This window comes from Azolla caroliniana, unplaced genomic scaffold (assembly GCF_043228905.1).
Source record: "Azolla caroliniana isolate FFs.n. ecotype wild unplaced genomic scaffold, voAzoCaro1.0.p SCAF_3, whole genome shotgun sequence".
NCBI lineage: Eukaryota > Viridiplantae > Streptophyta > Polypodiopsida > Salviniales > Salviniaceae > Azolla > Azolla caroliniana.
In genome coordinates, this window is record NW_028230438.1 from 17,973,231 (window position 1) to 17,999,821 (window position 26,591).

The window sequence follows — 26,591 nt, forward strand, 5'->3', positions numbered from 1 at the left end:
ATCGATCTTGCATATTGAAAATTCACTGTATTTCACAAGAAGATTAGAAATTTGAGTACTCACGAGGATATGATTGATTATTGCATATCGAACACACTTTGTTCAATGAGGCTGTTCCCCTTATTTCAGATTTGATATGTAAGTGGCAGATGAATTTTTTGGCAGACTCCATATGTGTTTCTTAGTGCCCTGTTTCCAAACTAGTCTCATAGAACCAACACTAAAAAGATTAAAAAACTCCAAGCCATTGAAGGCTACCCATTTCAAAATAAATCATATTAACAGGTGATGTGCAAGAACCAATAATGAAACAAAATTAGTAAGGGTAGCCATGGCCAGCTCACCATGTTTGAGGTGTATATTATAGAAACCCCCAAGCTTTAGAGATGTTTTGAGAGGAAAGCCCCCAAAAAATTAGAGACAAACATTGCCAGAAAAAATTCGACAAATTTAAATGGTAGATTTACTACATTTGGCCAATCATGTACTATTACACCCTAAAATATAAGCCTCCACATAATAATCACCACATTTGAGTATTAATGCAGGCCATCAAGATGAGACTGCACTTCAAAGAGATCTGGGAGGCCGATACTAACAATATCTTCGGGAGAATATTCTGCCTTTATCAAGGAATTTAGTTGCCCATATGCTTCCATAATATTTGACCTGTAATTGTTACACAAATCGCTCTCTTTCTCTCTCCCTCTCAATGCTTCCATGAATTTCACTGTCTCTGTCAGTCTGCATTCTCGATTGTGACATTCATTCCTTAAAAATTCAGAGTTACAACTCACACATAAATTACGTTAAAATCTTATATTTTTGGTCTCATAGGTCATATTTGACCTCCGGAGGCAATAACTCTCTCTCTCTCTCTCTGACTGACTGAAAATGGAGACATTCATTGTTGGTATCTCAAAATGTAACAATGGTTCGAGTCACATGGTATACGGATAAATGCACTACCTCATTCCAGTATAGCTTGGACTGTCCCCATCTAAACATGACCAAAGTGGAAAGGAAAAGTCACCCGAACTGATATTATTAACTTGAAAACAAGATAACATGGATCAACCCCAAAATATCACTTGGTACAATGATGCCACACTACAAGACACTTTTTACACACATCAGAGGATAGATTCATCATTAGGCCACCTTATCTGGACATACATCTATCCTATGCATTGTGCGGTGTGATACGGCAGCTACGAACTTCATCACATCAGTTAGAGATTGAGGTAGGAAGATATACACGAATACCTCTGGAAGAAAGAATTTGCCAATTGTGTCATCAAGGTGTGGAATCCGAAAAACACAATGTTTGCCACTGTACTGTCTTTTATGAAATAAGCGGGAGATACCATTGCCTCTTTAAACCAGGCTTTGGCCCACCACCCAAGGCAATGGAATATGAGGACCGACGGTGCCAAGGACATTACTTGCTAGAACTCATGAGACACACGGACAAGTTGTTGAAGGAAAATAGTATAGCCACACAAGCTCATCCACAAAGAACAATCACAACTTTCTTTATCCTTGTCACTCCTAATGCTACAAGTCAAACAAGGGCTACATGAATGGGCTCCCAACCAGGACATAACAGAGGGGTTACAATAGGTTGAACATAACCAGCACGTAGGCCCTGGCCCCGTGGACCACGACCTCACCACCCTTGTCATCGACAAATAAACACTATCGGAGACGCTTCCCTCACTTTCTAAACCTCTCCATTCTGGATTGACCTATGCTAGAGATCTTACGAAGACAAGTTCTAATACATCTAGCTTGAGAATCTTGCATGTCTCGAAAACCAAATTCTTCAGTGTCTTCTTATCTTATTTACTTTATATTTACTTTATTTTGATTTGTAGTTCTCAAACAGGACATTAATATCTCTTAAAAGCTTTAGGTATATTGGTATCGATGTACCTGCTACAAATAAATGCAGCACATCCTTTGCATCTAGACTTCAACCTGGCTGGAAAAGTTATTATATGTTGGAAAATAAATGCAACCAGAGTGATACTCATGGATGGGAAGTAAAACTAATGTTATTTATTGCCATGGTAACACGAGTTTTACTTTATGAAGTAGGAAGTGTGGGGAGGAACTATCTCTCTTAATGCACAGAATGAGATTGAGAAGATTCAAAGGAGACAATTGAGAGTTAAATCCACCACCTCCTATCAAGTTTTGCTCTTGGAAACAAATGTTCAACCTATAGAGATATTGGCGCTTCAGAGAATACGATACATTATAAAAGTCAAGAATATGCCAAATCATAGATTACCACATCTTACTTGGAACGTTGATGCAAACTACAAAAGAATCACAAGAGCAAAATTCTCTCATCCGGTTGGGTAGTTGACATCAAAAAATGGTTCAAATGATGGGTTGTGGAAGATATCTTAGAGCTCTTAAGTCATGCTATGAAATATGTAGTTATTGAGGAACGATTAATGGAACCACAAAGAAAGAAGTGGAAAGATGCTAAAAGGACAAATTTAGAATATTACATTGCAAACATTAATCCTGAATGTTGGGTTCTATATAAAACAAGAAGGCCTATAAATCATATTCAGCCTTAACTCATTACTAGCATGAATATTAACTCTCGTAGAGCCCTAAAGCTCTTTCGCACTCGATCACACAACTTAGGTATTGATGTTGTATTATTGCATCAAAATCAGCCAAATGTAAATGCATCTAAGGTATGCGAGGGTTAGCTAGTAGAGGATAAATATAGTGCAATTTGTGAAAGCTATGATGATATACTTGTTGGGTTCTTGCTTTGAATCCCAAAACGCTTCACCACTTTAGGGTTGTAAGAGTATTTTTAGGCAGGGGGAAAAAACCTCCTAAAGAGGGAAACAATGCCCCTGTAGTCCTAAGTGTGTTCACACATTACTGTCCTAAATGTGTTCACACATCACTATCCTAAGTGTGTTCACACACATCACTACCAAAATATGTCAACAAATCCCCCTTGGGAGTGATGCAGTGAACAAGGAGCTGACATTCATGGTTAAACAAGTGCCAAGCTATGTGGATAGAGATGAATCCACAAATGGGATTAGGTCTAAAGCTTTGCAGAAAGCTTCAAACTTCTCCCTAGGCAGAGCCTTTGTGAAGAGTTCTGCAATGTTCTCCTGCGTGGGCACATAAGCCAAACTGATCTCAATGCGCCTCAATGTGCTTAGTGCGAGCATGGAACACAGGGTTCCTCGCAACTGCCGTTGTGCTTTGACTGTCAGTGAAGATGGTGGTGGCAGAAGACTGACCAACACCCAAATCAGCTAAAAGGCGTCTGAGCCACACACACTCAACTGTAGCTGTGAAAGCTGCCCTATACTCAGCCTCACAACTAGAAGTGGCCACAGTAGGCTGCTTCTTGCTCAACCAAGATATGCATCAGCTACCAAGCATGAAGCAAAAACCACTTGTGGACACACAAGTGTCATAACAACCAGCCCAATCAGAGTCAGAAAAAGCATGCAAGTCTGGCGGTAGTGATCCCCCCTTGGGATAAAACAACCCTAGTGACCGGGTACCACTCAAGTAGCGAAAATTGCGCTTAACTGCCTGCCAATGCTTAATTCCTGGGCAATGCATAAACCTGCTCATCTGAGAGACAGCAAACTGAATGTCAGGTCGGGTTATGCATAAGTAAATCAGGCATCCAACTGCCTGCTGATAGAGAACAGCATCAAATGCATCTCCAGCATCATGAAGGCTCAAATGTAAACCTGTCTCCATGGGAGTGGCAATAGGTTTACAGTCTTCAAGGCCAAAACGCTGTAATAATGTGTCGATGTATTTCGATTGACACAGCTATTCCACCATCAACTTGCATGAATCGAATGCCCAAATAATGATGCAAATGCCCCAAATCTGACATCTCAAAAGAGGCATGCAAATAAGCCTTAAAGTCAACAATATGCTTCTCATTGGGACCAGTTAGCAACATATCATCGACATACACAACCATGATCAGAAATACATTATCAGCACGCTCAACAAATAACGTGCTTTCAGTTGAAGTACTCTCAAACCCAAATGCAATCAAATAGGCATGTATCTTTTCATACCAAGAACGCGGTGCTTGCTTCAAGCCAGATAATGCCTTTCGCAATCTGCACACTTTGTGTTCATGCCCTTTTTGCACAAAACTACGGGTCTGGGATACATACACTTCCTCATGAAGATCACCATTTAAAAATGTTGTTTTAATGTCCAACTGATGTACATTCCAACCACGATGAGCTGCAATTACACAGATGCTACGAACAGTAGTCATACGACATGTGGGAGCAAAGGTCTCATCAAAATCAATGCCTTTTTCTTGGGCATAACCTTTCGCAACAAGCCTAGCCTTATACCTGTCAATTGTTCCATCAGGTTTACGCTTTAGCTTATATACCCACTTAGTGCCAATAGCCTTCTTGCCAGGAGGCAAGTCACATAAAGACCATGTACTAGACTTCATAATAGCCACATATTCTGATTGCAAAAGAAACAGGCTCACTCTCATTGCAAAGACTAGAGGCAGCCATTGCATAGCAATCTGATGCAAAAGAAGCACTATGATAACCTGAACGAGTACGGTATGGCAAAGGAAAATCCAATTTACTGTCTTGCAAAGTCTGCAACAGCCATCTAGGCAGTCTTTGCCTCCTCTATATCAGCCCTCTCATTAATAAGTGCATCATGTAAGTCTGCATCAGAAATGGAATGATCTGCATCATTATGAGTAGCTTCCAAAGGCTGAGAAGGTGCCTCAAGTGGGTCAACACTTAATTGTCCACTTGTAAACAGAGGCAACAAAGTGTCATACACATCTTTGGAGCTAACTGATGTCTCCTTCATACATGAAAGAAGTGGCTGAATTGCATCCTCCACAAAAACATCACGGCTAACCAAAATGCGTTTAGATTGTGGATGATACAGACGATGGCCTTTACTTTCAGAACTATATCCTACAAAAATACATTTCACTGCTTTATCATCCAATTTTTTGCGTTTTTGTTTAGGCACTAATGCATATGCCAAACAACCAAAAACACGCAGATGAGCAACAGATGGCTTTTGGCCATGCCAAGCTTCATATGGAGTGATAGAGTGCAGTGCTTTAGTGGGACACCTATTAAGTACATATGCTACACACATGACAGCCTCAAGCCAGAAACTATGTGGTAAGGCCTGACTTTTGACCATACACCTCACCATTTCCATGAGTGACCTATTCTTTCTTTCAGCAACTCCAATTTGTTGAGGTGTATGCGGCACTGTACACTGATGTTTTATCCCACGTTCAGCCAGAAATGCATTAAACTTAGAAGACATATACTCCCCCCTTCGATCAGAACGGAGGGTGCCCATTTTACATGATGACAAATTCTCAGCCAAAGCTAGAAATTGTTTGAAGCATAGAAACACTTCGGACTTTGCCTTCAATGGATATACCCATGCATGCCTAGAAAAGTCATCAATGAAAGTCACAAAATAAAGGTAGTTCCCAAGAGAATGTGTTTGCATAGGATCACAGACATCTCTATGAACAAGCTGAATTTCTACGTAGCTCGAACTGAACCATCTTTTGGAAAGGATGAACAGTGCATTTTGCCCAAAATGCAGCCTTCACAAACATGTTTCCGAGGTGCCTTAAGTTTGGGCAAGGAGGACACCATTTCAGATTTCTGCAGGCGAAGCAAACTTGTAAAATTCAGATGACCAAAGTGTGCATGCCAAATCTTTGCTTTTGAAATAGCCTGAGAATCTTGAATTGCACAAGTTGAATCATTTATAGATCTTTCATAATCTATGAGCTTATACAGCCCATGACATAAAATGCCAGAAGCAATAATAACATCCCCATTGGACAAATCATGAACTGTACACCTGTCATCAACAAATTTAACAACCAAGCCAACCTTGGCTAATGCTGAAATTGACAACTGATTTTTCTTGATCCCTGGCACAAACAAAGCATCTGACAAGATGAAAGGACTACCATTAGCAGTAGTCAAAATGATCTTACCAACACCCATAACTGGATAAGATGAGTTGTTGGCACATGTGACAGTATTCCCTGTAGCTGGGAAGGCCAGAAAGATAGCTAACGGTGTTGCGATGCTAACACTTCAGCTATTGTACGGACTTTGTTTGTTGCGCTCTAAGTGAGCTTGTACCCACAGGAGATGACTATTGCACCGTCCGTATGGGTGTTCCTTTACTTTGGACGGCTCCAATGAAGTGAAGAAATTGCGCTGCGAGGTAATATGTTTGGTTGCCCCCACTGTCGAAGTAACAAACATCTGATTGTACAACAGACATACATTGTTCAAGTGAAGATGGGTCAAACCTACAAACAGTAGTAAATGCCCATTCTTCATTCTGCACAAGATTTGCAGACTCTGTTTTTGGTGCAGAAACTTCTGCAACAACGAGTCCTGCCTCTTTTTTCTTTGCCTCTTTTGCAACCAATTTTGGACAGTTCTTTATAATATGATCAATTCCTTTACAATATTTCCAAAATAGTTTTTGTTTCTGCTCTTGTTTTTTTTCATTCACTTGTGAATTATTAGCAAATCTTTGCTTGCTAGCAGAAGAGTTCCATTTACCTTTGGCCTTCTGACTAGCTAGGAAAGCTTGATCTGCAACACGCATAATAGACCTGTTTTGCCTAGATTGGTCTTCTTGTAACAAAACAGAGACTAGCTCCTCAAATGATAAGGCATTGGGATTGCCTTTCATCATTAAACGAAGAGTAGAAGCAAAACTCTAATATGAATCAGGAAGACCATTTAGAACGGTCTGCACAAGTGAACTATCTGATATCATTTCATCAATAGAAATTAATTGTTCCCTTAAATCTTTGATTTTTGTAAGAAAACATCCTTCTTTGCCTCATTTCTTGCTTGGTACAAAGTGGTAAGAGTATCCCGAGCATCCTTTGTTGTCTTACAAGAGTGAATATGGGGAATAATGGCACGTTTCACAGACAAAGCCATCAAAGCATGTGCGTAAGCATCTCTGCCATCCCGACGAAGTTGCTCTGCAGTTGGTACAATAGAAATTGTAGCATGGGCATGAGCAAGATGATCAACATCCTCAACAGAATCAGTACCATCAGCATTTGTGTTCTCAACAACAGGACATTTTTTAGCCCCTTGAACCACATTCCACAACCCCTTTGCTACTAATACATGGCGCATCATATAAGCCCATAGAGGGTAATTTATTCCATCCAGTTTATCCTCAACAGCAAGCATTCAAAATACATCGTTGTTCTTAGCCATGGCCGTGAACTGAACACGTTTTGATGTAAAAAAATGGACTGCTGAATGAATAAAAGGGAATAACGTACCTCTTTGACTTGAAAGATGAACAAGCGAAGAGAAAAGGGAAGCAAATCTGATTTCTGAGGGTTGTAGGAATGTCTTGGAAGACTCAAGGAGGCTTTTTCTAGGATTGAATCGACTTGGAAGCAAAAAAAAAACACAACTGACAATGCGCAGAGAAAGAAAACACGCAGAAATTTGTTTTTTCAACAGCAAAAAAACGCCACCACAGATGGCATAGACGGACTGCGTATGACAGCCGTTGTGTTGCTACTCAAATGTCGCTTTGTAGCTCTTATACCACTGTTCGGTTCTTGCTTTGAATTATTTGTTGACATATTTTGGTAGTGATGTGTGTGAAAACACTTAGGACAATGATGTGTGAACACACTTAGGATAGTGATGTGTGTGAACACATTTAGGACAGTAATGTGTGAACACGCTTAGGACAATGAGGTGTGTGAACACACTTAGGACTACAGGGGCATTTTTTCCCTCTTTAGGAGGTTTTTTCCCCGTCTAAAAATACTCTTACAACCCTAAAGTGGTGAAGCTTTTTGGGATTCAAAGCAAGAACCCAACAATACTAAGAGGAGGTGATGACTTGAGTATCATACTAAAGAGAACACCTAGAAGGTTGAGCTCATAGACTTGGTGCTCCGGAGTACAATCCCTTCTTATAAAGGAGATACATCAAGAAAAAATTTGTATTTAGGTCCCATGGATCAATATTGGTCTCTAGGGACACTAAAAATATCTATCTCTCTTTTTGGTGAAAACACAATTATATTAATAAATGTGTGTGAAAAACATTACTTACAATGGGTGTTACAATGGACTATGATCACCCACTAACTACATGGGTGGTGGATGGAACATGTTGAATTGCCAATAGGCAAGACGAACACTCCACTAAGGAAATAATTTCCACTTGCTCCAATAAGAAAATTGCCACATTAGTACCCCCTTCAACTTTCGTAGATATAATTTGACTCCATGCTTACCATCAAATACCAAAACATTGTGCATATCCCAATTATGACACAATCCCCAATACCTCAGAAATAGGAAAACAATCTCCATCTCTGAGTTGGGTCGACCTATGTGAATTGTGCAAACACCCGTTGTCTTGGTGTCAAATAACACCGTGATAAAACTTCCCAAATTTGAGAAATGTAGCTCCAAATCTGACAAGCTATCGGACATTGTACAAGATGATGAGTACTATCTTCCATTTGAACATTGCAAAAGAAGTAATTGCCCATTGCTAGTCCATGTCACTTTGGAGCTAATCCCATAGGCAAACCCTCAATCAAAACTCTCCAAATGAAGACCTTTGCTACAAGTGGCACTTTAGAATGCCAACTATGTTTTTAGATGTACCAGCATCCATAATCAGAGTTGGGTGTTTTCCATTACTGTTCAGCCTTAGATGTATTTTCCATTCTCTCTCTCTCTCCCTCTCTCTCTAACCGAGGCATTGTTCCGATCAATGACATTTATCCAACGTCTTTGGGAGCTCCCTAAACGAAGGTACCCAAGGTTGGCACTTATGTCATCAAGACAACTGGCTGAAAATGGCGACACTCATTGTTGGTATGCTGAAATGCAGCAATGGTTCGAGTCACATGGCAAGAGTATAAATGCACTACCCCCCGTTCCAATATAGTTTGGTCTGTCCCCACCTAAATATGACCAAAGTGGAAAAGAATAGAGTGATCTGAACTGATATTATTAACTAGAAAACAAGATAACATGGATCAGCCCCAAAATACCACTTGGTACAAAGATGCCCCACTATAAGACACACTTCTTACATACATCGGAGGATGGATTTGTCATCAGGCCACCTTATATGGACATACATCTATCCTATGCGCTGCGTAGTGTGATAGGGCAGCTGCGAACCTCATCACATCAGCTACGGATTGAGGTGGGCAGATATACACGACTACCTCTAGAAGAGAGAATTTGCCAATTGTGTCATCAAGGAGTGGAATCTGAAGAACACTATGTTTGTCATTGTAGTGTCTTTTATGAAATCAGAGGGAGATACCATTGCCTCTTTAAACAAGGCTTTGGCCCACTACGCAAGGTAATGGAATATGAGGACCAAAGATGCCTAGGACTTTTCTTGCTCGAGCTCAAGAGACATCCGGAAAAGTTGTTGAAGAATACAACCACACAAGCTCATCCACAAAGAACAATCACAACTTTCTTTAGCTCGATCACTCCTAATGCTAGAAGTCAACCCCAAGATACAGAAATGGGATCCAGACCAGGATATAACAAAGGGGTTACGATTGATCGGGCAATGGCAATTTGCCGTGCACAGAGGCCACGGGCCCATGGACCACGACCTCGACACCCTTGTCATCGACAAATAAAAGCCATTATCTCCCGCCATCATAGGTGCTTCCCTCGCTTCGGAGACATTTCCATTCTAGATCGACCTATGATAGAGATCTTTCGGAGACAAAAGCTACAATATACCTAACTTGAGAATCTCGCATGTGCCAAAAACCAAATTGTCTCGTTTTTTTTTTTCATCTTATTTACTTTTATATTTACTGTGTAATATTTACTTTATTTTGATTTGTTCTCAAAGACGAGAAAACATTTAAGATGTAATCTCTTATTCGGTCTTATAGGCCATTTTGGCCTCTTAAAAGACGTTAATATATCTTTCTTTCTTTTCTTTCTTTCTCTCTCTCACTTGAGAATCTCACATGTGCCGAAAACCAGATTCCCTCGGCTCTTTTTATATTATTTACTTTTATATTTCTAGAGTAATATTTATTTTATTTTGATTTGTTGTTCTCAAAGACGAGACAACACGTAAGATGTAGTCTCTTTTATCGGCCATTTTGGCCTCTTAAAAAACGTTAATATATCTTTCTTTCTGTCTCTCTCTCTGAACTGATATTATTAACTTGGAAAGCAAGGTGACATGGATCTGCCCCAAAATATCACTTGGTATGAAGATGGCCCACTACAAGACAGTAGACGGACAGAACATTTTTAATAGAGCAACTACAGGACAATCATGATTGGCCATTAATTGGCTAAACTAATTGCCTTAAACCGTGTGAATGTTTCCCTACTACATGGACAGAAATAGAGCAATTATGGGAAAATCATGATTGGCCATTAGTTAGCTGAACAGTACGTACAAAGGTTTGTTAATAAACATGGATAATTTAGTGATTAACTAGACTCAAACATGAGTAAAAAGATCAGAACCAGAGCATACATACCTAGGTGTAAGATTTACAAGGCCTAGGTTTTTCTTAGGGAGGCTGCTGTGCCTAACTTTGTCATGGACAAGGTGCACATTTGCAGTTCCAAGAGCCACGAACTGAACTGTGGCTATTTGATACACTTGTCACACCAACTCTTCTCTATGGAGTAGAAAAGTGATGACCAACTTAACAAGGTGAATTACTGGAAAGATCTAGAGAGACATTTAGTGTCAATGATTGCCCACATGAAAAGGAGCAAAGCATTGGTGCCCCGTGATATAATCCGGACGGGGATGGGGGCAGCCCAAATAAATCCAACGTTTTTGGGAGCTCCCTCAAGGAAGGTACTCAAGGTTGGCACTTATGTCATCAAGACAATTGGCTGAACATGGAGACATTCATTGTTGGAAAAGAATAGAGTGAACTGATATTATTAACTTGGAAAACAAGGTAACATGGATCAGCCCCAAAATATCACTTGGTACGAACATGGCCCAGTACCTAGACACTTGGTACACGCATCATAGGATGGATTCATTATCAGGCCATCTTATATGGACATAAATCTATTCTACGTGTTGCGCAATGTGATAAGGCAGCTGTGAACCTCATCAGATCAGTTAGAGATTGAGGTATGCACAAATAGCTCTAGAAAAACGAATTCGCCAATTGTGTCATCAAGGAGTGGAATCCCAACAATATTGTGTTTGTCATTGTATATACAAAGGGAGATGAGAAATATCAAAGTTGCAAAAACGAATAACCCAAGAAAATATCATGAACAAAATGAATAGTTTGAAATCATAACCATCTCATACAATCTTATCAACTAAGCTATAACCGATTGGTTTTTTCATTTTTTGCTCGTAAAATGCATTTTGCATTATAATGTGTACAAGATAGATGATAAAGATCAACATTGGCAAAACTAATACCCCAACAAAATATACTGAAAAAGAAATTTGGATTTCTGGCATAACAATATTTAAACAAACAATGTTTATAAAAGACAATAGAAAATCTTACTTGATTGGCTTGAAAAGTATTGATCTTGTTGAAGGATTCTGAAGGTAAAGCTTCATTTTTTTCATAACCTGTGGGAGATCCTTCTTAACTGCATCATCAACCTACAAGAGTATGGAAACTGTTATTCCACAGAGACTTCCAAATCATACCCAAGAAGGAGATGCATTCTCTTAACGTCCTCAATTACTCTAATGGATTATTATCGGCTGAGGACACACATACTTTGACCTTTTCAACCTTAAAACATGGAAATACAACTCCGACATGGGTAAACTTGCTACTAAAAACATGCAACCTAAGAAGAGTTACAGTTCCAATAAAAAGTAACAACTTTATGGAGTAAATAAATTGTAAGACCCGAAATAAAGCAAAGGTAATTCATGAGTGTCAAAACACACATTTTTAGTACTAGATGCATTGATGCCATAATCTTAAGCTTTATAGATGGCATTCACATCTCATTCCTCCAAAATACATAGATTTTAACATTAACTCTGGTAGTATTTCCATGCTGTTCTGACATAGTTGTAACATACTTACCATACAATACTCATAGAATACATATGCTTGTAAAATACTTACCATACAATATGCATAGAATACATATGCTAAGTATTTTTAAAGTATTCTACCTTCTTTTCTTAAACACTTACGATATAGAACATGTGTATTCTAAAGATAAAATGTAAAATACATGTAGAATACTTTAAATGCTTCTTATGTTTACATTATATCTAACAATTGTTTTATGGCCAAATTTTTATTTTTTATTACTTCTTTGTTTTTTTTTTTAAATTTAAATTTTTAGGAAACTTATAATAGGTCTTAAATAAGTAGAATACGTAAAACACTTAGAATACACCAAATACGTTCAAACATTTTGAAATGGCCGTTCTAAAATGTAGAATACATGTTAAATACATCAAAGTATTCTAAAACATATTCTAAACATAAATTAGTGGTTTTTAACAACTATAGTTGTTTCATCAAATAATTTGAAGGATAATTTATCAGATAGAACAGTCCACAACAGGCACCTTGTTGTAACCAACTAGGCTCAGAATCATGGATGAAAAAGATTTCCCTTCAAAGAAATTGTATTTTTAATGCTGGATGCTAAGCAGTGAGTCACATATCAGTTTCAATTAGACAAAATGGATTTTTTGGGCAAGCACAAAGGAACTAAACTTAAACTGCCGCATATTGGACTCTATATTTCATGAATATTCTTACTTTAAAGCATATTATCTACAAACTCCAGATCGTATGCAGATTTTATTACCTTGCCAACCATTTCAGTAACTTTCTCCGGAGTTGCAAAAGCTTGATCTTTTAGCAGCTTTCGTCCCTCTTCCCCACTACGTGATGTCATGGAAACTTTCACTGCTGTAACCTACAAAAAGTAAGAGAAACTAATTAAATTCTTACATTAGAATAATTCCATCTTTATAGCTTGCAAATATCCTCTTTTTCAATAGCCTTACTGCACTCAGAAAAAAATCTCTAATTACATGCAGACCTAGATCAAAGTTGCATACAAGAAGGCACACATAGCTTCATAAGAACAAAGACATGTATAAAAGGATATGTACATTCTTTGTATTTGTTATTCTTCTCTCCTGTATATGTACACTTAAGATGTAATCTCTTGTTTGGTGTTATAGGCCATTTTGGCCTCTTAAAAGACGTTAATATATCTTTCTTTCTTCATGGATTCTCATAAGTGCATGACCAGAAAGCCATGTATAGCATCATATCTTATAGTAAGCTAACAGTTGTTATGCCTTTCATATACTATCAAGCATGAAAAATCAGAAAGTTTCAAGCATCCATGAGCTTTAAGCTCTTCACGCACAACAAAGCAAGTTGCAAATATATATGAACACACACACACACATGCTACAAGCATCCAAGATGAACTCTTCATGCATTCCCTTGGATATCTTAAATAGGTTTAAAACCAACATAAAACATTTAACACTTTCTAAATACGCAAATAAAGAAATGAAGTTCTTATTTTTAATTTACTTTTTTGTTCTGCTTTTTCCTTGCTCTATTCACATAGTAAAAACCCAAATCCATCATGACATTTGAGGAATAATTACATATCATCAAATATAAGTGATAACCAGCTTAAGACCAAGTCCACACTCCTTTCTTGTCATTCTTGATGTGGATAGAAAGAACAAATATTCACACCTTGTAAGAGGCAAGAATGAACTATGAAAATGAACAAGAAATCACATCTTAAAATGTTGTCTCAGGTGGAGAGCAAACAAAACTAAATCATTCTATCCCTGAAACATTTGGCTTAAGGTGAGCTCAAGGGGATGGAAATTTCTGTCTCCACATCTTGAGACCTCTAAAAGATCAAGAGGTGGATATATAGACGAATGTGACAAGAGAGCTTAACAAGCTGAATCAATAGGAAAACTTTGTACATGGGTTTGTGGAAATCTGAAGCAAGTCAGGTGGCCTTTTACATATATTTTAAACTGCTGGTAACAAAGCATTTTTGCACCATTATGAAGAACTTGAGTTCAAGGTTTTTTGTTTATTTTTACAATTTGGCTTTGAACTATCTCTTTGATTATTTATTAATTACATTATATTTCAATATGCTTTGAAATTTGATCCTTTTTCAGTTATGACACAAAAGTTGGTATGACAGTAGAAAACATACATATTGAGTGAGCATGGTTGATTCTAGGTGAATAATATGTACAAAATCGCAATACAGTGTGTCTATACAAGAACTTTATAGATGGAAATCTAACACAAAAACAGAGGCAAAGGCATAACCTGTTTTAAGCATCAAAACAACCCATAAACTCCAAATCTTGTTGAAAAACTTTCCCATAAACATTCATTGGGATACTACTGTTATACAACAAGTACTCTTTATGCATAGAAGAAAGGAGGAATCTCATAAAACTATAACAGGACAATAATTAAAAAACAATACCCACCTTAGTTATAAATGATAGCATTGGCTCAACTGCTAGTTTGGTTATGGACATGATAAACTGTTCACATGTACTCTTTAGATTCTTCTCCAAATCCTGTCATTGCATAATGTTATATTTCTATTCAATCCTTTACATCTGTAGCACCCAGAATTAGCATACAATGTCAAGAACATTTCTTGTAGTACACCTTTTTAGCGTCCAGATGATTTTCAGTTACACGAGGTGAAAACGCTCGTGCAAAGGTTGAACGGCTTGTGAAATCAAAGAATGATGCTTGCCCCCGAAATATCCTTCTTAAATGATCCTGATAACGTAGCATAACAAAGTTAAAACTCATAACAGAAAAATCTAGGAATACATGGAGCTACGTAAAGGAGGAATTAATCCTGTAGTTTGATAATAATACCACATGACAAGATTTCTTAGTTTGTATATTCTGCACTTACAAGAAGATGAGCAAAATCCAACTCCTTGTAAGTTATTGCAAAATCAATGTCAAATGGTGCAATCTGTCAACAACAATAATAAGCTCTAAGAACAATAATAGCAAATGATTTTTCATGAGTATGTTATTCAAAAATATACGAAGTTAACTGATAGAAAACGAATTTTCAGGAGCAAGTTTTATGCTACCTGTTCACGCAGTATGAGAAGATATTTGATAAGAAATAACTGGCTATCCATTTGAGAAGATTGTTTTGCAATCAATTTGCTGGCCTTCTGAAAAGTTGTGCAATCATATTTATGGTTTTAACTTCTGTAAATTTTAGAGTTGACCTCAGTTCAATGCAATTTAACAACCAAGCTAACCTGTATTGACATAGAGCATACTGCAATTGAATCCTACAAAAAACCCCTTGTTTTAGAATACAAAAACAACTAAACATGGAGGTCATAGGTGAATTTCAGCAATATTACCTGTGCAAGTCCAGTAAAAATTTCAGGTTCCAAGCATCTATAAAGCTTTGATAAGCATGAGAGAGTTTTCTGAAGAGGTGGGTACAAATCACTGGAAGTTTCCCTCCCCAGTTCACCCTGAATAAAATAATGATCAAGAGATGATGTTCCTGAAATTCATGCATTGTTACCGTGCATTTTATAAGAATATGCTTGAAGAATCAGACCTCTTTATCAGAATCTGCTATCAAGTTCACCTCACGCTCAAGCCTCCCCGGATACTCCAGGTCTTCAGACGATGGTAAAAAGTTTGCAACCTGCACTCCAGATTTTTGTAAATATTGTAGAGACAATTGTCTAAATATCAAGAGATTGATTTGATCAATTTGCAGACAGGTATTTAAATTTTGGGAAAACTGTGAAATACTCAAGTTTTTTTCCCGCCCTCAAATGCCCCTAATTGTTATTTCCTGTCTTGAGAAATTATGCGGTCAATTCAACCCATTATAGTTTCTTTGGGAACTGGCCAGGCCCATTATTTGTGGGAATGACACAAATTAACAGCCCTTTCGGAAAAGGACAAAAGAACTCTGGGTTATTTCAAGGTTTTTCCTTTATACACATCTGAAAAATACATCCTAAAATTAAAATTCATTAATCCACAGAGAATTTTCTGATACGAATAAAGTAAGGCATATTCATGTGCACAATAAGATCAATCAAACCTATACCTCGTCTCGTATAAATGTCTGAGCCCGAAAAGTGACTCTTTCTTGTACATCAGCCAATATACGTATAATTGTTGGTTTTAGAACAGCTACAGATTCCCCCCGTCGACCAATCTCCTCCTCAAGCACTTCAACTTTGAGAATTTCTACAAGCTCACACAGCAGTTCTAGATCCGCTTCATAAATGAGCTTTGGACGCAGAACATCGTAGAAAACTGTACACCTATCATTATCATTGAAGTGTTAAAAAAATACAATCTGCAGCTCTCATTAAATGTGAAGATACTTACAAAGGATCAACAAGTGGAGTAAGGTTTGAAACATCCGAGGATGATGACGAGAAGAAGTGATCAAAAAGTTGATGTTCTGATTGGCAAACCTGTGAACTGCAAACTATTACTAACTAGCTCTATAAAAACTATCACAGAACTTCATACAAATATTTTCACAACATATTAGTTGCAACACAGATCTATTATGCTTCACACAACCCTCTTTCCATACATCCACCACTTTCCTTTTCTTTAAGCTTTCAACTTATTATGGGAGAGGGAGATTTCTATATAAGACCAAACATCCGTCATAGCAACTAAACGATTACCTGCATCAGGTAGGCACAACCTTGTCGTGTGAAAGATGCCAATGCTTCACTCTTGGAATATTCTAGAATGCGTTGCCGAACTACTCCTCGAACCTGTGGCACAAAATAAGCAGTACCATTTCTGCTATTGCACACTTCGCCATGGGAGAAAAGGTAAAAAGGTGGTTTTACACACAAAAGTGGCATACAAGAGATAAACGCTGCTCACAGTAAAGGGATTGACAATCTTCTAGAATCTGTGCATATTCCATCCTTGATTTCCTACTCTCTACCTCCTCCATCAATGGCTTAATCTGTAAAACCAGTAATTAAGCATCAACATTTTCTCATAAGTCTCAGATCTACAAACATTGTCTTTCACCAAAGTTTTACCTCACTAGCTGCAGCTTTGAACCGTACATACAAAACTGATGTCTCTGCTGCCTCTGATAAAGGCGCTTTTCCATGAACAGAAGCACTTTCTTTGATACCTGTTTGCACCTATTTTAAATACAATTGATCAACACAAGCCTTCCTAAACCTCCAACATTCTTAATACAAACCCCTGTTGCGAGTTAGAGGAAAACATCAACTCTCCTTTTATATATATCACAGGCAGTATTGGTTGGTTATTGTGCCTGCTCTTTTCAGAGAAAAATAAAAATGAATAGGAAAGACCCTCATTTATTAATAAAAAGTTGAGAGTTATCTCATTGTGAAATATTCTACACTTTTTCTTTTACCGACTTTTTATTTCACTGTGGAAATATGAAGAAAACACAACATTGGATCATGGATGTGTAAAAAAGAAAGTATAATCTATTATAAATCAATATTATCATAAGCTAATAAAAATGAATAGGCAAGACCCTCATTTATTAATCTACAAGCCAGAATATGTAGTTTGGTGTGTGTGCGTGCGTGCGTGTTTTGGGGGAGGAGGGGGGGGGGGGGGGAAGTAACATTATAGTCTGGGTAAAATAAATGCCCTCCCATCTGGATAATATGAGAATTCTCTATTCATATGCAAGCTCTCATGAACAAGTAATTGTTGGATTACGCGGATACTTATTAACAAATATACAGCCCATTGCATATTATTTACTGCAAAAATTGTTTAGCTTTAATTTTATTCAACTTTGCTAACTTCTTTTTACAAAGTCCTCACATAGGGCCTTCCATAAAGAGAGAATCATTCAAAAGGTAATAGTAGAAAAGCACACTAATATAAAGATCAACAGATTCCAGTGCTAAGAGAATTATTTGACATAAACCTAGAAAGCATAAAATCAAGAATATCATATGCCAAATTACCTGCTGGGATGCCATTTTCAGGACTCCAAGTATGTGTGTCCTCACCATACCCAGTGCTCGAGACTGCTCAAAGAGAAAAAACAAAACATCGACATAAAATGCTTTGGAATTTCCTCATTTCTATTTTTTCTGAATCAATAAATTATCTGAAGGTAGACATGACCAAGCATTAGTCATTTTTTACTCTCATAAAAAAATAGATGCTCATCTACAGCAACAGAATTTAATACTCTTGATTGTTTTATTTAAAGAACTTCCCTAGGACATAATCTAATACAGCAAAGAAGGAAAGATATATAAAATCTCTAAATAAACATAATGGCCAATGAGATCTAACAAAAATTACAACTGTTTACATTAACTCATCGGCAGAAATAACAGATTAAAAATGTATTTCTACCCTAGATTCCTAAAAATAAATGGCTTGAAATGCAATCATGAATCATAAATAACCAACAATCACTTTCAGTGCTTGATCATTAGAGCTGAAATTTTTTGCCTCTAAAAATACCATAATGGGGTTAGCCAATATAGAAGTTTCAGCAGAATGAGGAGAGTGTCTCAGATTCATAACAAGAATGCTTCATAAGCACTATAAACATTTTCCAGGTAGAAAAGAAACAAGCAATACCTGGAGTTGTTGAAACTTTACCATATACACAGCTGAATCTGCATACTGCGGATTATTGCTAACATACCTGTACAATATATTGTACTCAATCAATCAAGTTTCTAAAAGGTGTATTCAATTACTTATGAGTAATCTGATCATTTGAAGTGTGTTAGAATAATTTCACTTCCAAAAGGTCCTTACAATATGCATTCATCAAGTCGTTTCAACAAAGGAAGGAAATGTCCACTGGCAACACTCATTGTAGGAGCATAAAACTGTGTTGCAATCTGTTGTTTAAAAATAAAAAATATCATGATTTGCTCATATAGAGATTAGAAAATTCTATGTGCATAATACATTTCTATAAAAATAGGGTGGTTGAAGTTGCAGAGAACATACAGAAGCAAAGATGGACATTACAAACTCATATGAGAAAATGTCTGCCTGTGCTATTATAATTTATGTATTTACAAAGCTTAACAAGGCACAAAACGCATAATAATCATCATGAATACATTTCTTTACACCTGTTGGAACTTGAATTCTTTACATGGTTTTTACCTACCTGTTGTCTTTATAGTTTCATACTGAAAACAATATTGCATCCTACATGAACTACAAGGCCTTTTTTGATAGTGTGAGCTCAATTACATGCAACAAGTTTTGTTTTGAACACCAAATGAATGTAAACTTTTACTTATCAAAACCAAGGATTATTTCCATGCTTTCAAAAAGATAAGTCCCAAGCTTGAAAATGACTGCAATGACTATTTTCATGTTCCTTGTTCAGTAATTAATCATCTACAATCGACAATGTTCATGTTAAATGTAATAGATTGGATCTCTCCATTACATTTCTTTGTAAATATATGCACATAGTTAAAACGAAACAAAATAATCCCTCTACTACAGCCTATCATCTGAGTACTTGTGTTATCAAATTTCACAGTAAAATTGATGGAATTCTTTGGTTCAAAGTTAAAACTTCATAATAATATTGCATCATTTATAATGTTAATATATATATTTAATATAATATAAACAATGTCCCCTCGTAATGAAACCTACATGTCCACTTTAGCATGAAGGAACATGTTGAGTGTCAGATAAGTTGTCCCACAATAGGTTGGAACCTAAAATCAATCTTTCATTATGTTTCAATGATTATCTAGGAAAGCAAATGCACAGCATTTATTCATGCTAGAACTAAATTACTTCATTTCAAGAAAACAACTTACATTTTCCAATTCATCAAAATAATTAAGCTTGTTTCTCAATGCATTCGCAAATTCCAGCAACCTATCTTTCTCTAGTACCTGCGACCAATTAAGCATCACAAATAAAGGTATGCAACAGTGACTTCCTGTTACAGACCATCACCACAGTAAAACGAAACAAAAGAAACATTTCTGAACAAAACCTCATATATGAAACCTTATCTTATTTAGAAATATAATTTCTTACCAATCTCTCACATGCATCATGCAATGTCTTTGTTTTGGTTGCAACTGTCTGATGTTGTTCTTGCAAGTCATCAAAGAGATGCAACGTGCTATCTAGCTACAAATTCAAAAATATTTGAAACTGTAAATTAGTACATATTTAATATTTATACCATCACAAATAAGACCAGGATCTTGGACTTCCAGGACATAAACAAAAGCCACAGATAAAAACCATCATTCATAGACGAAAAAGAAAAACTGTCCTCTCTTTATATCCTAGTTCCTGAATAAGCAAAATTCCACGCAAAATCTCAAGTTTTGATGGGTAAATTTGATCATGACAAAAAGATGGACATAGAAACAAACAAACAAACAAAGATATATTATGTCTTTTAAGAGGCCAAAATGGCCTATAAGACCAAATAAGAGATTACATCTTGAGTGTTGTCTCATCTTTGAGAACAAATCAAAATAAAAAAAATATTACACAGTAAATATAAAAGTAAATAAGATGAAAAGAGAAGAAACGAGGGAATTTGGTTTTTGGCACATGTAAGATTCTCAAGTTAGGTATATTGTAGCTTTTGTCTTCGAAAGATCTCTAGCATAGGTCGATCCAAAATGGAAATGTCTCCGAACCGAGGGAAGCACCTACGATGGCTGGAGATAATGGCTTTTATCTGTCGATGACAAGGGTGTCGAGGTCGTGGTCCATGGGGCCGGGGCCTACATGCTCGGCAAATTGCTATTGCCCGATCAATTGTAACCCCTTTGTTATGTCCTGGTCTGGAGCCCATTTGTGTATCCTGTGATGGACTTGTCGCATTAGTAGGAGTGATGGGGCTAAAGAAAGTTGTGATTGTTCTTTGTGGATGAGCTTGTGTGGCTGTATTCTTCAACAACTTTTCCCGATGTCTCTTGAGCTCTAGCAAGAAAAGTGCTAGGCATCTTTGGTCCTCATATTCCATTACCTTGCGTAGTGGGCCAAAGCCTTGTTTAAAGAGGCAATGGTATCTCCCTCTGATTTCATAAAAGACACTACAATGACAAACATAGTGTTCCTCAGATTCCACTCCTTGATGACACAATTGGCAAATTCTCTCTTCTAGAGGTAGTCGTGTATATCTGCCTACCTCAATTTGTAGCTGATGTGATGAGGTTCGCAACTGCCCTATCACACTACGCAGAGCATAGGATAGATGTATGTCCATATAAGGTGGCCTGATGACAAATCCATCCTCCGATGTATGTAAGAAGTGCGTCTTATAGTGGGCCATCTTTGTACCAAGTGGTATTTTGGGGCTGATCCATGTTATCTTGTTTTCTAGTTAATAATATCAGTTCAGATCACTCTATTCTTTTCCACTTTGGTCATATTTAGGTGGGGACAGACCAAACTATATTGGAACGGGGGTAGTGCATTTATACTCTTGCCATGTGACTCGAACCATTGCTGCATTTCAGCATACCAACAATGAGTGTCTCCATTTTCAGCCAGTTGTCTTGATGACATAAGTGCCAACCTTGGGTACCTTCGTTTAGGGAGCTCCCGAAAACGTTGGATAAATGTCATTGATCGGAACAATGCCTCGGTTATATTAGGTGTTGCTCCCATCTCTACCCGGATTATATCGTGGGGCACCGATGCTTTGCTCCTTATCATGCGAGCAATCATTGACACTAAAGGTCCCTCTAAATCTTTCCAATGATTTGCCTTGTTAAGAAAGACTCGGTCCCCATGTTTCTACTCCATAGAGAAGAGTTGGTGTGACAAGTGTATCAAATAACCATCGCTTAGTCCGTGACTCTTGGAACTGCAAATGTGCACATTGTCTCTCGAGAGCACCAAGGGCTGCATATCCACGAGAAAGTCGGGCACAAGCAGCCTCCTGTAAGTAGAACCTAGGTCCTTTAAAAGTTCAGTTTAAACAGTTTCGGTTAAAATGTTTCCATGGTTTAATTAGTTCCATTTAAGTTTCAAATTTTTTTAAACAGTTTGAGTTTGAGACTCCCAAACAAAACCACTGACGATGGCTACATATCATCCAAAGTATATGAGAATAAAACCACGTCATCGGCATATAAGAGTATAAAAATAAGCTCTTGCATGACTTTTGGGCCATCTAATCCTTCTTCTTTTGCAGCTTTGTTTACAATTTGTTCAAGTTTATCAATGTATAGACCAAAGATTGTGGAGAGAGTGGAAACTCTTGCTTGACCCCCATGTTGCTCGAGAGGAACTTCGAGCAAACACTATCCATTTGCAATTGGCATCTAATTTGCACATACAATTGTACTAAAACTACTCTATACTCTAATGGCATTTTGATATCCAAGTTTTCCTTGAAGTCGACTTTCATCTATAATTACACAAACGAAAACCAAATGATCGACAATGGAATGTTTTGGTCTAAAGCCTACTTGACCAAGTGCTCGTTTTGATGATGTTCAGCCCACAAGCTAATCTTTTGTTCCATTATACTACTATATAACTTCATCATACCCGAGCTAACCATGATAGTTTGACATGTTAATGAGAGAAAGATGTTATTAACATATATAATGAGCCAACATTCAACTCAAGTGAACTACACTACATGTTACTTGATATATTAACTTTATCTCACAAGCCCGAAAACAAGAAGAGGTTCTTACTTGTTCCATAATCTGATCGCAAGTCAGCAAATGCTCCGTTAATGTCTTCACATATCTCTGATATTTTTCCTCTGTCTATGTCCAAGTAAAAGTACCATTATCATAATTTTTATTTCTACATCCAACAATGTAAACAGGAAGTTTTATCAAGTATTCGAAAACATAAAAACACCAAAACAAACCTCTGACTTCATGGCTGATTCAAGATCTGTGAACCACTTGTAAAACTGCAATTAACTTGTCTCACGAGTTAGTGCAAGAGCATGAAATTCAATAGCTAGATGTATCATCCAGTAGAGAGAAAATACTTGTGCATTTAGGATATCCTAATGCCCATATGATATCCATATCAATTGCTTGTAGGGTAGAATATTGTATATGATATAATAATGTTTATACATACACATGTATGTATATACACACATCATAGTTCCCAGAAATTCTCAATTTAGTGCTGGAAAAAGATATGGAAGTTTCCCTACATTTTGTTTCCTACAGCCCAGAAAATTTGGAGCTTTTTCCAAGTTTTTTCGACAGTGTTTGGAAGAATATTCGTGGTTTTACTGTGAAGAGAAATCATAAACATTAAATTTTTCAACATGAACTTGCTATTTATCCCCTCAGATTATCTCATTTAACTTAATTGAGTTCAATTGTGTAATCTCCAATTTATGATGGTTATGGTGAATCCAGATATTAGCAAGTTTAAGAATAACGTAATCCAGATCACATACAAATAGAGCTAAAGATAAAAGTGCACACAATGCACATATCTTACAGTAAGTACACTGAATATCTTCAGCATACCTGATGGCTGTTAAGTAGGACTACTTCAGTGGGAAATGCATTATGATGTGAAGCTTCATCTGATGCAAAGGAAGCATCAGAAAAGTGTCCATTCAAAGACTCTTCAACCTGTATGATATAAAAGAATAAACATTTGTTAAAAACACATACAAATGTTGTATAAGCTAACTTATAAGACTTTGTTATTGTGGTAGCCAACTTTCTTTCGAATAGTAAAATGCAGGAAACATCGCATCGAGAAAGGACTTACATGAGAAGGAATTGGCCGCTCTGCAAATGTTTGAGCAACAGCTGCAACAGCTGCTTTTTGTCCTTCTGTCAATGGAGCATTCTACAAAACACAAAAACGAATGATAAGGAAAATATAGCTAGCTTGGCATGCCGCAAAAATGACCTGAATAAGCATCAAATATTGTACATGTCTTTCTGCCATCCTCATCGAGAGTGAGACGATTAATCTCTTCTCCTACTCACAGAAATGGCTTATCCATTGATAATGGAGCATGAAGAGGTCTAGACCCTAGTCAAGGAATATGGTGCATGTATACACACATGACCAAAAAACATGAGATTAAGGGGGGAGCAGCATATGCTGACAGTAATGATTACCTAGTGCATCAATCAACCACAACTTCCTGACCATAAAATTCTGTCAAAGTGAAGTCTCACATCCACTGATATAGCTATTTTCACTGCCAATGGGTTCCCAACATGTCTCGTTATCTATTCCAGAACTTGAAATGTAGTCCAGAGGATGCAGCAGATGGGGATGAAATCAGCATTTAGTGCACCATTGGGTTCCAGAACGACAACACACCTGCTGCCTTTCTTCATCCCCACACCCATTTCTACTCAAGATCATGTCTGCCTTTCATTGGAGACACCATCTCTTACACATGCACTGCAAACATCATACACCACCATTCCCTTCACACATGAGGTACCCAATATATGCTCATCTGAGGCTCACAATGGGTGTTTCCTTTTTCATCCATTCACATCACAATCCACATTCACAACCCAAATACTATCTATCATCCATACATCAATCATCAGCCACTTCCCATACACTATACACATGGAACATACTCCTCCCCAAAGGACTATGCTGCAAAAACAATGGTATGGTGATGTGTAGAGATATTCACTAGGAGAAAATACAGAGAGGGAAGTTAGACAACAGATGAGCTTCTTACATGCCACAAGAGAAGGGACTTGATGGATGCACCATCTACTCATGAGTATGGATAGCACTGTAGCATGGCACAATATCATGTGATGATTATGCAAAGTTGATGGCAATTTCCAATACCGTTAGCACCCAAACCACAACCTTCCAGCTCTGACTTCTTCACTCCAGGCATGGTAGTGTGATATTTGGCCCTTGCAACAAGATAGGTCTGCAGCCATAAATGGTTGCAGAGTAAGCACTTCGTCTATGCAGCCATCACTAAATCATTGCTTCAACTGGATCAAGGAGGAGGGATTCCCAGACTGTAGAATAGACATACAATAGTATCTATTCACAAATCCGGTGATTCTAACATCCAGGGGAATCAGGACAATCACGATCAACCACACCCAAAAAATACGTGTAACGGTACTTGAAGTGGAGCTCAACTCATATGCAAAAAGAGAGAGGATTTGGAAGCCCCTGAGACTGGCCAGGCTAGTTTTTAGACGAGCATTCGCCACCCTAGATCTTATCTTTCTTTCCCCTGTTATCAGAGATCGTATAGGATGCCACCTAGATTGAATACCTTCAGCCTTATAGGTCATTTTGTTCCTTTGAATCCTGAGGACGAAAATACATCATCATTATCATCTCTTTGTCTCTGCTAGGTGGCCAATCATTGACTTCCCAAGGACGATAATGCATAATCATCAACATCATTTATCTCTTAAAAGTGATCAATGACTGGCTTCCTGAGGACAATAATACATCAAATTCATTACCATCATCAGTTCTTTGTCTCTCTGAGGTGATCAATCATCAGCTGCCGTGGAAAATAATACGCCTTTCTATCTATCTATATCATTTATCCCTCAGGTAGTCAGTCAATCGGCAGACTTCCAGAGGACAAAAATACATCATACCCCTCTGTCTCCCTTAGGTAGGTAATCAAACCCTTTCTGTATGAAGAGGAGAAAAGAGTACCTGATCCCAAGTGGATGCGAAAGTGTAGCCTTTGGAAACAGCAGCAGGTCTTGCAGCAACAGTCGGAACACGAGCTGCCATTCTGCAGATCTAAACAAGCACACACACCCACACCCCTCTGTGCAGGACAGTGTTTTGGTAGCTCTGTCTGTAGTTTTTCTTTTCTTTTCTACCTAGTCTAAAACAAAAGTTACAGATTTACAAAACTAGCCCCTACAAGAGTTTTGGTATTGTTTAATGTCTTTGCTTCTTCCTTTTTTAATTCCTCGCTTAAAACTAATAAGCCCCAAATCCTGAAAATATACAAATTTAGTCTCGCTATTTTACATTCTTTACATTACAAATGAGGCCACACTCATCAATCTTAAGCATTGCATTGCATTGCAATTTGCGATGTGGATCTTTGAGAAAGAGTTGCACGTAATCGCCCCAGTTATTATTCGTAAATACTTTGAACCAAAACTAAGTCGCCAATTGCAAGTTTTATAGCAAAGAAATAACAATTGCATAGATAGATATAACGGTATTGGTAAGGTTGTCCAATAGAGACCAGAAGGTCATGCATTAAACCCCTACATTCTTTAGTGGCATTTAGCCAATAAAGAAAAATATGTATGGTATAATATATAATAGAGAAGTGTAAAAGTTGAGCCTTAAATTCAACCCCTGTGATTAACAATATAACAACTTATGACTATGGTAAGCTAATTACAATAAATAATGCTAGCAACATAGGGTTATTTCAATGCATTTTTCCTTACTCAAATGTTGATTTTCCTTTCGATGCATAAAGTAACAAAGCATTATTGAC

General features: G+C 37.4%; 1 protein-coding gene across 1 annotated transcript; it reads right to left on the reverse strand.

Annotated features, from left to right (window-relative positions):
• Positions 1–229: 229 nt before the first annotated feature.
• Positions 230–25,917, reverse strand: LOC147866371 (sec34-like family protein). Its single transcript, XM_087316811.1, has 25 exons — positions 25,781–25,917; positions 23,873–23,953; positions 23,623–23,730; positions 22,998–23,042; positions 22,816–22,890; positions 20,180–20,275; positions 19,954–20,031; positions 18,917–19,002; positions 18,734–18,800; positions 18,103–18,165; positions 17,182–17,289; positions 16,998–17,102; positions 16,810–16,902; positions 16,499–16,587; positions 16,212–16,431; positions 15,708–15,797; positions 15,502–15,618; positions 15,394–15,426; positions 15,217–15,303; positions 15,030–15,092; positions 14,771–14,887; positions 14,584–14,676; positions 12,897–13,007; positions 11,615–11,715; positions 230–669 (listed from the first exon to the last, which is right to left on the reverse strand). Exons 1-25 carry the CDS (start codon positions 25,859–25,861, stop codon positions 540–542), a joined length of 2,337 nt encoding a protein of 778 aa, XP_087172937.1. The 5' UTR covers positions 25,862–25,917; the 3' UTR covers positions 230–539.
• Between the last annotated feature and the right edge of the window lie 674 nt (positions 25,918–26,591).